Source organism: Cygnus olor, chromosome 6, assembly GCF_009769625.2.
Source record: "Cygnus olor isolate bCygOlo1 chromosome 6, bCygOlo1.pri.v2, whole genome shotgun sequence".
Taxonomy (NCBI): domain Eukaryota; kingdom Metazoa; phylum Chordata; class Aves; order Anseriformes; family Anatidae; genus Cygnus; species Cygnus olor.
Window position 1 is genome coordinate 8,499,965 of NC_049174.1, and position 12,231 is coordinate 8,512,195.

The following is a 12,231-nucleotide window of genomic DNA, read 5'->3' on the forward strand; positions in this document are numbered from 1 at the left end:
TTCAGTGTTAGACAGTCGTACCAGGTTTCTGTCAGTCACACATTACCCTCCTGAAAATGCTTGGTTTGTTTTCAGAGCTGTTGGAATGCAGAGTTAATTTCATGTAAACTTTAATTACGGTAGAAACGAGTCATATAATTCATGGAGGGAGGACGGCCTTGTTGTGCTCTGTGACATCTGCAGTTCTGAATGTCAGCATCCAGGATTTCCCTGGCCATCGCTGCCGTGTGCTGCGGATCCTTCCCTCGCTGGAGCGTTTCAGCTCCAGCAGTGACGTTGGACAGGAGGAATGCGATTACCGAATTTGGCTCCTCCGGTAATGACAGGGTGATGTATGCTCACCTGCCTTATGAATCCTTATTAAGATGCTGCAGCTTCTGTTACTGAAGCCACCTGCCAATATCAACCGAGGGAGTAATATACAGGTCTACTTTTAGTGAAAGGATTTCAATATCTTCTGTTGTTTTTTTTTTTTCTATTTATTTTCTTTTAAGGGAATGATGGGTCCAGCAAAGAGCCTTCTCCCTCCCCTGCCTGGATGCTGTCCAGTGTGTAGGAGGAGCCATGCTCCCTTGTGGTCTCTCTAAGCAGAGATGAATTTTCTCTCTCTTCACAGAAGCAGGTGCAGGAAGGTATCTCCTTGCTCTAAACCTTTTTCCCTCCTTACATAGTTAGAAGACGGATGTCTCCTACGGGAGTTCAGTGAGGAGAGAATCCCACGTGGTCGTGTCTGTTTAAATACTGCCTGTGGTTACGGGCTTCAGCAGGCTGCAGTTCAAAAATCCCAGTGTCAGGAGAAGACAAAGAGATAATTCGCTTTCATCTCAAGAACAAAGCTGAACAGAGAAGCCTTTTTCAACTTTTTAAATTCATGAAACATTTATCTTAAAGTCAGGTTATATTATGCTGGCAAGAATATCATCTGTCAGCACTTCCACTATAAAATCCTGTTTTTAGTATTTTTTAGGAGAGCCTGAAAGGTTCACTTTGAACAGATTTAGCATACAAGGTCTTGGCCTAGAAACATACTTCTCTTCCTAATTAAGAGAAACGAATGTGGCTGCATGTTCAGCGCAAAAAACATATTCACACTGCATTCAGGTGAAAGTTCAGATGCAGAAAAATGTAAGGATTCAGGAGCATCTCAGAGCTACTTCAGCTTTTCCTGTGTTTTCAGCAGCTGATGTTACTGACTCAGAAGTGGAAGGAAGGCTGCTCGTGAGGAAAAGCCCAGCATCAGGGTTAGCTGGCAGGAGGAGCTCCCGGAGTACTGCCGACCAGCTCCTGATAGATGCTCTTTCTCAAGATTTTATGATTCCCCAAATGAAAGTTGTTCTGCAAGTTCATGCATTTTAAAGACATTCAAAATTCTCTTTCATTTTTTAGGAAGACATAGTGAATAACGTGAAAATTAAAAAAATAAAACTCGGGGCTACGTAAGAGAGAGGGAGATCAGCGTAAGAATAGCAGGCAGCTCAGCAGCTGAAGTGTTCAGATTGGTTTACATACCTGCATCTGTGAACCCTTTTGTAGTAAAGCATGCAAATGACAGCCACAAGTTAATTCCTTTCCCCAAGTACAGGATTACAAAGCGTCTGAGTAGTACCATGGCCTTACCGTTGGTCTAACATCAAGAAATAGTCTTCTCTGCGTGATTTTTCCCACCAGGCTCAGTTCCAAGCTAGGAGAACAGAAGCAAACTCCATGCTGAAGGTCCTGTGTTTGAGCTAACAGAGTAAAACCTGCGGTGGCAGATGGTAAAATTGCTTTACTCGCTTGTTCACTGTACACATACCTCATGTTGCATGCTCATGAAGTCCGTCTCGGAGGAGCTGGGAGGTGAATGCTCTGTGCAGGATGCAGCAGGGTGCAGGAGTGAGACATGGCCATGCTGGGCTGGAGAGAGGGACTGGCGGAGAGGAGCCCTCCTGCAAAGGTAGAGGCCAGGTGTTGGCAGACTCTTCTCCAGGTCTGGTGTTCATCTGCCATACCAAAGGGATGAGTTTTCTGTCTTTGAAAGGTAGCCTTGTAGTAGGTCATGCTCTCATAAGGAGATCCAGATGGCTTTTGATGTTTGCAGTGCAATGACTTCAAGGCGACACATCACAAAGTTCCCCTAAAAGCATGGACTGACTTCAGAGCCCCTTTTTCTGCTGGGGACATCAGATGTTTACTGGAGGGCTGGATAGTGCCTTGCTGGTGCAAAGCATAGGTTAACCAAGCACTGATCTGTGCAAAGGGCCTTGGAGACAGACCATGCCATGAACAAGGCCAGGATATGAGCAGGAGTCATGCTTCTCATTTCACACTTTGCTGTAAAAAGGGAGGCCTTTGACTAGGTTCAGCAAGAGGGGCTGAGAGAAAGGTTAGAGCTTCCCCACTGAGTGCTGTGCTACTCTTAGCATATTGCCTGCGAAAGGTCACGTCTGGTGGAGTGAGCTTCTGAAGCATTAGATTATTTGACTTTCTAGAAAACTTTTAGCTCTATAAGATCAGAAGCTTCATTTCAGGTACTGTTACAAAATTAAAACCTTTCATGAAAAGCTGGATACCTTTGTGTTTGTTTTTATAGTAAAGGATATGTGGTGACCAGTTCACTGTTGAGTGCTTCATGGTTTGAACATTTCTCTTAGTTCAGTCCTTCAAAATGAACGCATTTCTTTGAGTTAATTTCTAAATGAACCAAGAAATTACAAATAAATCTTTTATCTGAATGCTATTTAGATAAATCACATACTCGGATGTTCTTATCTAAAAGCTCTTATCATATCAACCTAATAAAGATAATTACCTATTGCAGACAGTATATTACACTCGGCTTGATCTAATGGATTTGTTATCTTGATTTTTGAATTGTGCAAATTAAGTCTGTTTGCAGCAGGTTTTCATGTATAGTAGGGCATTCAAAATCCAGGAAAAAAAAAAAAAGGCAGAATATAAAAAACATGAGTAGTTCTTAAATGATGCTCAAAAGGTTTGGGGCGTGTTTTGTTTTCTCTAGCAGAGCTTGAATTAAGTCTTGTTAGGTTTTGTGTTTTTTTCTTCTTCTTTTTCTTTTTTTTTGTTAAACAGGTAATTAAAATAAGTATAGGAAGATTCAACCCCTGTGTTGAATTAGTTAATGGTTCACCTTAATAATCCAGATGCAAAGAAGCTGTGGAATATAAATTATAATTGTCTTCAGCCTGTCTTGCCTTGCCCTACTATTTGTATATTTATATGGACACAATAGGGTGGATTTACAAAAGAATTTCACTATTGATTCGGAGCTCTCAGGCTTTTATCCTGTGAAAGTAAGAACAAAAAATCATTTGAATTTAGGTTCTGTGTTTAATCACTGTGAGCGGGATTACTGCTCACAGCTCAACAGTTCCAAAGGTCAGGCTGCTTCTCTGCAATACTGGGTCACAGTTAAAAAAAAAAAAAAAAAAAAAAAATTTTTTCTCTATCTGAAGTCTCTTAGATAACTCCCATCCCAGGCAGGCAATTAATATCTGTGTTCAGTGGAAGCTGAGAGGTAGATAGGCTCCAAAGTATAATGCCGTGGTATTTCTAGCTCCTGCTTCTAATGTTAATTTCTGGGTTTCAAAATGGAAAATTGTGTGTGTTTGTGCATGTGTGAATAATCATTTTTAAAAAAACAACAACAATGCAGATCCCTTCATATTTTGTTTTCTTTGAATGTTGCTATTATCTGGGTATTTTCTGCAGGGTAAGAATGTATGGTTATTAATGTAATTGGGCTTAAGGAGTGAATAGAACGGAGATTTCCTCCATTAATATTTCAGTCAAGTCCTGATGACTCAGTTAATAATAATGTATTCTCCATAATTTACTGCCCTTTCCAACAGCCGGGGTGTCACGTTCAAGGAGACTGGGTAGACCCCGGAAGTTGGATGCAGGAGACGTGTGCCCTTCTGCAGCTGCACAGCTCGGCTCCTGTGGTTTGTTCCTCCTGGGGCAATGGGCAGTGAGACCTCGAAGCAAAGGAACCTCATTTTTCCTATCTGACAACACCTCCCCAGCACTAATATTAGAACAAGCTCTTCCTTTTTCCTCTGCTCTTTTCCTCGTGATACATTCCCCAGGTGCTTGCCCTGCGAGTCTTGAACCTTAAAGAAATGCGGTGACGTGGCTGGTGCATACGGCTGCCTTCTGGGTGACAAGGAGGAGAGCCATGGACCCATTTGTATGGTGCTCCACTCAAGTTCCCCTGAAGAACAGATGCTCCAGATTTCCCCTCCATCTTCCCACCTGGCTCACTTCCACGGTGAATGAAGCGGGCGGTCTGACGTTGGAGTAAATGACTTTATAATTAAAGCGTGAAAAGCAGAATGCAAATGCAAAAGGGGCGTGAGTACCTTCCTGCTGAGCTCTTGATGCTGAAGGCTCCGTGCTGCCCGAACATGAGGTCTGATCCAGACAACATTGCTGGTGGCTTGTGCTGAGCCATTAGAGCAAAACAGTTTGTTTTTAACAGCGGTCCAGTTTGCGGTTTATGGCATCTGTGTGTGCAAGTGCAGGGAAGTTCAGATTTCCAGGTGGTGGTGAAGGAAACACTAGCTGTGCATTGAATAAAAATAAAGTGGTGCTTTGGAAATTAAGTTTCAGCAATAGTATTGGAAAACACTTTACAGAACGGTTCCCTTTGTATGGCTTTTATTATTATTATTATTACTATTATTAAAATCCTTTTCAGGTGGTTTATACTGAGTTGACTGATAGAAGGGAAAACAAAGTTCACATTCATTATGTGGCACGGCATCCATTTGCTTTTTCGTCCCTTTTGTTTGTGGTGGCATGCTTTTCTGTGTTTATGGGAAGGTTGCTGTGTATGTATTGGTATTTGAGAGTGTCTGAGAGTAAATATTATGCCCTGCCGAGCAACAGCAGTTATTTTATAGGAGTTATTTTCCACATGCAAAACATATGCAGACATTTGAGTTTTTCCATGGGCTGGGTGCATTGGTATTGCTGCTGATTTTATGTACTTTAATTTTTTTCTTGCTCGACTGTTCATATATGCTTGGTTATAGTCGTCTCCAATTATGTTATCTTTATCAAGTTTAATTTATCTGTCAGTATCTTGGGAATTTTGTGTAATCAGATTTCTATTCCAGCAGCGAGTTCCTATTTGGATAATAATTATTCAACCGTTCTTTTTAGCAGGATATAATTGGCTTGGATTTATTATTTAGAAACCCCTTAAATAAACAAGTTTTGGGGCTTCTATTAGTTTTTGTTTGTTTTTTTTTTCAACCTGTAAGGCTGTTGAAAACCGTGAAGAACCAAAGCATTGCACTCTGGCAGTGCTTCTCTTCTGAAAGGACTTGCAAGAATATACTGATAAAAGGGAAAAGAGAATTCAAATATGTCACAGTAGGAAGGTTTGGTTTTTTTTGAGGGTTGGCAAAATAGAAATGGAAGGAGGCTGATGGTATTGTCTGTAAAAGCATGACTGGGGTATGGATAACCTACGTTACTGCTGCTCCCGAGAGATTGACTCATGCTGGAACAGGCACAGAGCAGGCCTACCAGGAGGAGTGGAGGAATTTCAAATTTGGCTTTTTCTTTCCCATCTAGTAGAATGCAACAAATTTCAGTTCCAGTGTCAATAAAATGTTTTCTTACAGTGGAAACTTCAGGATATGATTACACTGATCAAAGCTGGGTTTCACTCTTAATGGTATTTTTGTTGCTGATACCCATTAAACCAGTGATCTTTATGAAAACAGAAAAGAGCACCTATTTCACTACCTCTGTCATGTTTTTAGCATGAGCTATTGTGGTTGGATGCCAGCTGCACTGGGAGAACAAGGCAGGTATCAGTGATGACATCTGACATATGTTCCTGCACTGCGTGGGTCACTTACAACCTGATGTGGAAGATGACGAATGATAATTAATTTTGATTTCGTGCTTGTGATTCCTCAGGGAAGACTTTAATGGTGTGTGTGGAGTATCAAGTACACAATATACTGAATCATTGCCTAAAAGCAAGAACTCAGTCTTTTGGAAGCAATGATTGCACCTCCTAATTCAGACCCTCTTGCTAGGTAGATGTCTGTTTTCACGACATTTGAATGCACCTTTTCTACTAGCTGTTCCATGAAGGATACAGATCCTTTGTAATTGTGAGAAATGTATTTCTCTTCCAGCAACCAGGACCTGTTTTTTTTTTACCAAAGTGCCTTGCTTTGCCCACAGCCATAAAGTCAAGGTCTTTATATTTACAAGGCTATAGAATGATTGATATCGCTATAACTCAACTTGCTTTCTCTGTGTTTAATTCCTAGGGTTTCCGTGTTCACACGTTCTACGGTCACCTGCATTCGTGTAACCATGCTACGTTCAACATGAAAGTAAGTTCTGCATATCAGTTTTTCGGTCTGCCTGTCTTTCAGATACCCCACAGCTGAATTCAGCATTAGCATTGACTTCTAGAGCAGTTTGATGTGGTGCTGTACTCCTCCAGCCAGAGCACAGCCCCAGAGACTTATAATAATGCTGTCCCCTCCTCGTGCCTAGCTCCGTTCTCCTTTTGTCAGTGCAAGATATCTAAGCCATGCTCCTTTGTCCTAGCCATTTAGTTACTTAAATGAAATTTGCTGTTAGTTTTTTTCCTGGATAATTAATTTTATAGTTGTTGTCTAAAAAGGCTTGTTCCAGTTGAGCTTGGTGGCAGACTGTGATCTAAATGCCTGGTTGTAGGTGTAGGAGATCCTGGATATTCTCCTCTTGTTGCAGTATCAGCTCCTGCTTTACCATCTGCTTATGTCAACGCTATGCATTTGTAGGACAAACCCTAGAGCAGAAAGTGTGGGATGAGCTTACTTCGAGTAGGGGGACAGGAATTCCCAAGGCATCTTACTTCTTTTTCTGCCACACGCATCTGTGTATTTGACAGGCACAGTCTGCCTCAGTATTTTGTAACATGATAGTGTAGAAAAAATAATATTTAACAGTAAGAAGAAAAAAGTGAAAGCTTTACTGTACCTGGCAATAATATAGCACTGTCTCTAATCTGAGTATTTACAAAGAGCCTCATACTCTAATGTGACCCATAATGATTAACAGGAAGCTGAAAGGCTGTGTGCTGATAATCTTCCAGATAAGCATGTTATTTTGGTAAAGAATATTATAGTTGGCATTAAACTCTAGGCTGAAATCATTGGTTGACATTCTCAATGATTGAATTAGTAAAAATGGAAACATCCAGAGCAGCATTGATTAAACTGAGTGAGGAATATAATTTCAGGAGCTGTAATTGCAGTTATATGAATTAACTCTGTATGTACGGGAAAACTGCTGAAAAAGCGAGGGAGTTGGTCCCGAGGTGCACAAGTTACAATTGTCACACTGGCTGCTAATGAAGCAAGTGCTGGATTTCAACCAAAGGCATCACCAAAGAACTGTTTTCTTTCCCTCTGTTGGTTGCCCACTAAAATAAGTGAAATATTTCACCCCAACCAAGCTAAACAAGGTGCTTGAGTGACAAGGCTTTTGTTAAAAGGTGCATGTTTTTTGAGGAAAAAAAAGTTTTATAGAAACAATAACATACTCAACAATATTTTTATCAGAAAGATTTTGTGAGCACAGAGTGTTTGGATGAAGGCACAGCATCACTTCTGGAGTAGCCAACAGAAAGCCCAGTGCTTTGACCTGGACAAAGCTTTGCAGCCAAGCAAAGATTTGTTGGAAAAGTCTGGTTTCTTCAATCAGGCAGGAATGGCAAAACTGATTTCTGACAGAATCCTGCCTAGATCTTTTTCTTTTTTTTTTTTTTTAATATCTTAATGTCATGATGTCATGGCTCCCAAAGCAGATCCCATGCTTTGTCAGACATCCATCTGTGGGGTGGGGCTCTGGGGGTGCAGTGCTGTAATGGTGAAGCATCCCAGAGATCCCCTTCTTTTTCTGGTCAGGATATAAGTCAGTTTAAGTAGGCTCCTAAGTCCCTTCAGTGGGCTTGTGATAGTTGTGTCTGAGGCTGCTGGGTGCCCACAGGAGTGCTGAAAGACCATGCAATTCTGATTACACAGTCTGCTCTGCAGAGAGCACAAGAACAAAGAACAGATTTTCCAGTTAGATCGGAAAGCTGCCCAGGCAGTGTCTCCAAAAATGAAGGGATATTTTAGGGAAAGAGTATTGTAGGAGGAAAAAAAGGAAAAAAAAAAATGCATTTACACAAATTGAACAAGTTCTCATTAAACTCCCTGAAACAGATTAGGTGTGAATTATTTACTGTGCCACACTTCTGAAACTGTAGTTAACAGATTTTTGCTAGGTGGGCAGTGTTTAAAGGCAGAGCTCTCACCAGTGTTCAGACTCTGTAATTAGGGATTTTTCTAAGGACCAGAAGTGCCACTTTGGCACTCGGAACACGCAGCCCTTTTTTAGTGGCTGCCTCGCTGGGACGCGAGCTCTCTGGAGGATCTGCCTTGTGGTGACTGCTCAGGTGTTTGTTCTGCTGTGCTTGTGTCAGGACTTGAAAGGTATCATATTCAGCAGTCCATACACTGCAGTTTTCCAGGTTGGTTCTGTGCCTGTTGAAAACTTGGGAAAATCCGAGCTACATCCATACAGCTGTTTTGGAATTGAAGCGGTATAGAGGAATGTATCTTTCCTCCTTAATGTTAGAGTACCTTTTACTCCCATGCACTCATAACACAACTAACTTTGTAGAGAAAATTGTTTCAGCTACTTCTTTTTCACTGGGGGCTAAGCCTTCGAGTAGAAACATGTGTGTGTGCTTGTAAGGATGTATTTTTTAGAGGCTACTGTGCATGCTCAAATTCTTTTCAAAGGCTGTGAGTGCACTAAAGGCTGTGCGTACCTTATGTATGAGTACACCTTGCCTGGGAAACCAAAATTTTCCCAGATTGGATTTGTATTCAAACACAAGTACGATTATCGTTCACCTGTGTTCATCTGTATCAGCCACACTGTGTTTGTATGATGTTTGCACGTGAAAAAAAATAATTACAGAGGTTACCAAGTTTCCTTAAAACAAGAAAATTTGGAATTACAGTTTGTATTAGGAAAACCTGAAAGACTATAAAAATATGCTTGATAGCAACTGCCCCATTTTACCCCCCCAAGCCAACATGTGAGCAGGGTTTAGCTCATTCTTCCATTGATTTACTGAAGGACAAATAATGTCAGACAGTTTTTAACAAAAACAAAATTTCAATTTTGTTTACCTCTTCAGCAGTCCAGTTTGATGTCAGCTACCATTTAGCTGGGCCAATAATATTGATATTTGATGTCAGTTCTTATTCATTACTGCACCCAAATGATGCAAAAGTCAGATCTTTCTGATGCTTCTATGGATGGCCAAATAAAGCCAGGGATGTCTGACTGCATCTCACAGACACAAACAAGAAAAGAACAGAATGCGAAATCAAAGACGTATCTGCTCTTATTGTTATTTATGTATTCAAAGTGCTCACCTCTTTGCATAAACTCAAAGCCAGTTACTTACAAAGGTTACCTAGTAATATCAAACGTGTTCAATTATACATGCAAAGGGGCTAATGGGTTCTTCCTCTAGTTTATTTCTGTCTCCATGCATAAGAAATATAATTACAGAGCTGAATTACATTTTAAATAAAGATTTTGGAGTTATTAGTTAACCATTTTCAGCCCATTGAAAGTGGAGAAGTAAAATAATAATAATAATAAACTATTCTGTCTGTGTCATGGCAGAGAACAAAATCTGCATCAAAATACTTGTGTCATTAGTTGGCAGAAAGCTCCTTCTGATAATAGGAAAACTCAGAAAAAATGTGCTAAAGTACACTCGCAGTCCATTCTCTGAAATATTCATGTTCCTCCCTATTTTTGGAAATGATTTTCCTGGAATGCTCTCTTCCTTGGCCAGGCATGCTATTTAATCACTTCCCATCATCTCTGATGCTATTGCTGTTCAGAGCCCTTCAGTTAGCAAGTTCAACCCTGCTTTATACCCTTCGTGTGTAGACCAGATAAGATGATCTGAAAGCACTCTGGAAGCATTGGGTAGGTCCGTCTTTACTTGGATCACTGTAAATATTCTTGCTATCTGGCTCTGATACCAGAGTCTTAATGTAGAAGGCTGGATAAACGAGCCAGGATATCTCTCCCAAATCACCTGGAAGTTACAAAAAGTCCTCCAGCTCTGCCTGTGCAGAAGCTCCAGTGTGTATGCACTTACCTGACCGTGTGCGGGAGGCTAGAGAAATCCATGATGCTTTGCTTTGGATGGAGGTGGATCTTCCAAGGTGCTAGAGTTCTGTCTCCCATGAAAAGAGACAGTCTCTTAGCAAAGGTGCTTGAATGGGACTGAAAAAAAAAAACAACGCACCTGATATTTAAATATGACACGCCTTGTTTGTGTCGTCCAGTTTCCCATCATTATTTCTATTATCTGTTTGCAAATTGAAATGTAGTAATAGGTGCAATGTGCATCGTTAAGTAGAGAGAAATGCTTATTCTGTCGCGCCGAGCAGGTGATGCTGCCCGAGAGACCTGCAGCATTGGTGGTACAATGCACCTGCTGCCCTCAGAGCTCACCTCTGCCCTTCTAAGGCAGGCAAAGTGCATTCCCTTTGCTCTTTTATCCAGGAAAGATATGGCTTCCTGGATTATTCTTGGAGCAATTTCCCAGTTATAATTTCTTCTGAAAACAAGTTGCTTTCTGTTAGCCTTGAATCTTGCTCAGTCAAGGCCCATGTTGCATTAGGAAATGTGGAGTTAAGCAGCCTTTCCATTGCCCCCCAGGTACTTTATTGGTTGGAGATTTTAGACCCAGTCCTGTCAAGACCCCTAACACTGAAAATAATTGCAGGTCAGTGAAATTCTCTTTGTTTTATTTGGAGCATTTGACACTTCATGGTATCTGCCGCAGACCTTTACCTCCCACTCCTGCCACAGGGTTTATATCTTTCTTTGGTTCACCGTCGGGCTGACTTGCTGTTTGAAACCCAGGGATCCCTTCTGCTGCTCTGTGGTGTCACCATGCAGGTTCTTTCAGTACATCTCAAAGCATCTTGTAACGCTCAGCGAAACAGACGCATGACTCGACCAGCTGTACTTCCGTTCTGCCCTCCTGCTGGCCGGACCCGGGGAGGTGTTTCAAAGCCACCAAGAAACAGCAAGCAGAGCATCTCGCCCAAACAGTACTCAGCTCTGAAGAGCACTGCCTCGGGTCCTCTCCTTGCCTTGCCGGATAATTGAGCGCGTTATGGAGGAAAGGAGCCTAGTTTTTCCCAGTAATGGTATTTGTAGAGACATCACTTTCAGCCTGCCCTGGCACCAGGCGTTAGCAGGTGGGTGTCTGCCTGTCTGCACATGTTCCCTTCAGGCCTCGCTGCCTGTAAGATGCGTCCCATCCTCTTTGCTCCTTCCATTCCTCTCCTTGCAGTACGAGCTGTTCTGTTCTGCGTGGTCTTGCAAAACATGTCACAAAGCAGTGTGGTACCCCACACCCAGACAGCTGGGCTTGCTTGGGAGCAAGCCCCGTGTACCACAACGGCTGTGAGCTCCTAGTGAAGATTATTGGGGCTTCAGTACTCCAGGACCCCATGGGGATGGTACAGGTTGAGGAACAAGGGGTAGGAAGCAGGCAGGGAGAGTTTCTCTCTCCAATCTGCCACAAAATTCATTTGTGCCATGCCTAATACTTGTTATTACAGGAGCAAGGCAATTCATCTTTGCACTTCTCTGCTAAGTAAATATACATTTGCTCAAACTTATGACTATATTTCTAGAACACTATGAAATATTCCCCGAATATTTTAAATCTGGAATTTTAAAAAACTGATTATTTCCTTTTGGGGGTATATGGTATACCTAGCCCCTTGTAATTTCTTAAGTTAATTACAGCTTGTGCTTTTTGATCCCTCCTTTTTGATCCCATCTTTGTGGTTAGCTGTCCCCTGCCAGTGGGAAGCTGAGATGAGAAAGGGGAGAAGTGACCCAGCCCAGCTGTAATGCTTGTGAGACACTGAAATCATTCAGATATAGGCAGACATGTTTTGGATCAAGAGTAAATGAAATATTTAATTTTTCTAGTTGAAACTTCATCAGATTTTGCTGTCTCAAATTTTGGATATTAAAAGCTTTGTCTCTTCATGATTAAAAAAAAAAAGGATCATGCACAGACATTTGGATTTTAGAAAACTCTGATGTTTAAAGCAGGAAGTGTGGCATCACTGTTAAGTAGCTTTGACTTAATTTGATTTTGAGGAA

At 41.5% G+C, this 12,231-nt stretch overlaps 1 protein-coding gene across 4 annotated transcripts in view; it reads left to right on the forward strand.

Moving 5' to 3' along the window:
- Positions 1-12,231, forward strand: part of SPAG16 (sperm associated antigen 16) — a 403,853-nt gene that overhangs the window by 286,102 nt on the left and 105,520 nt on the right. For all 4 annotated transcript variants that reach the window (XM_040561425.1, XM_040561424.1, XM_040561423.1 and 1 more), the window contains one exon: positions 6,297-6,362. In XM_040561425.1, the coding sequence (XP_040417359.1) occupies positions 6,297-6,362 (66 nt within the window). The remainder of the gene's footprint in view (positions 1-6,296; positions 6,363-12,231) is intronic.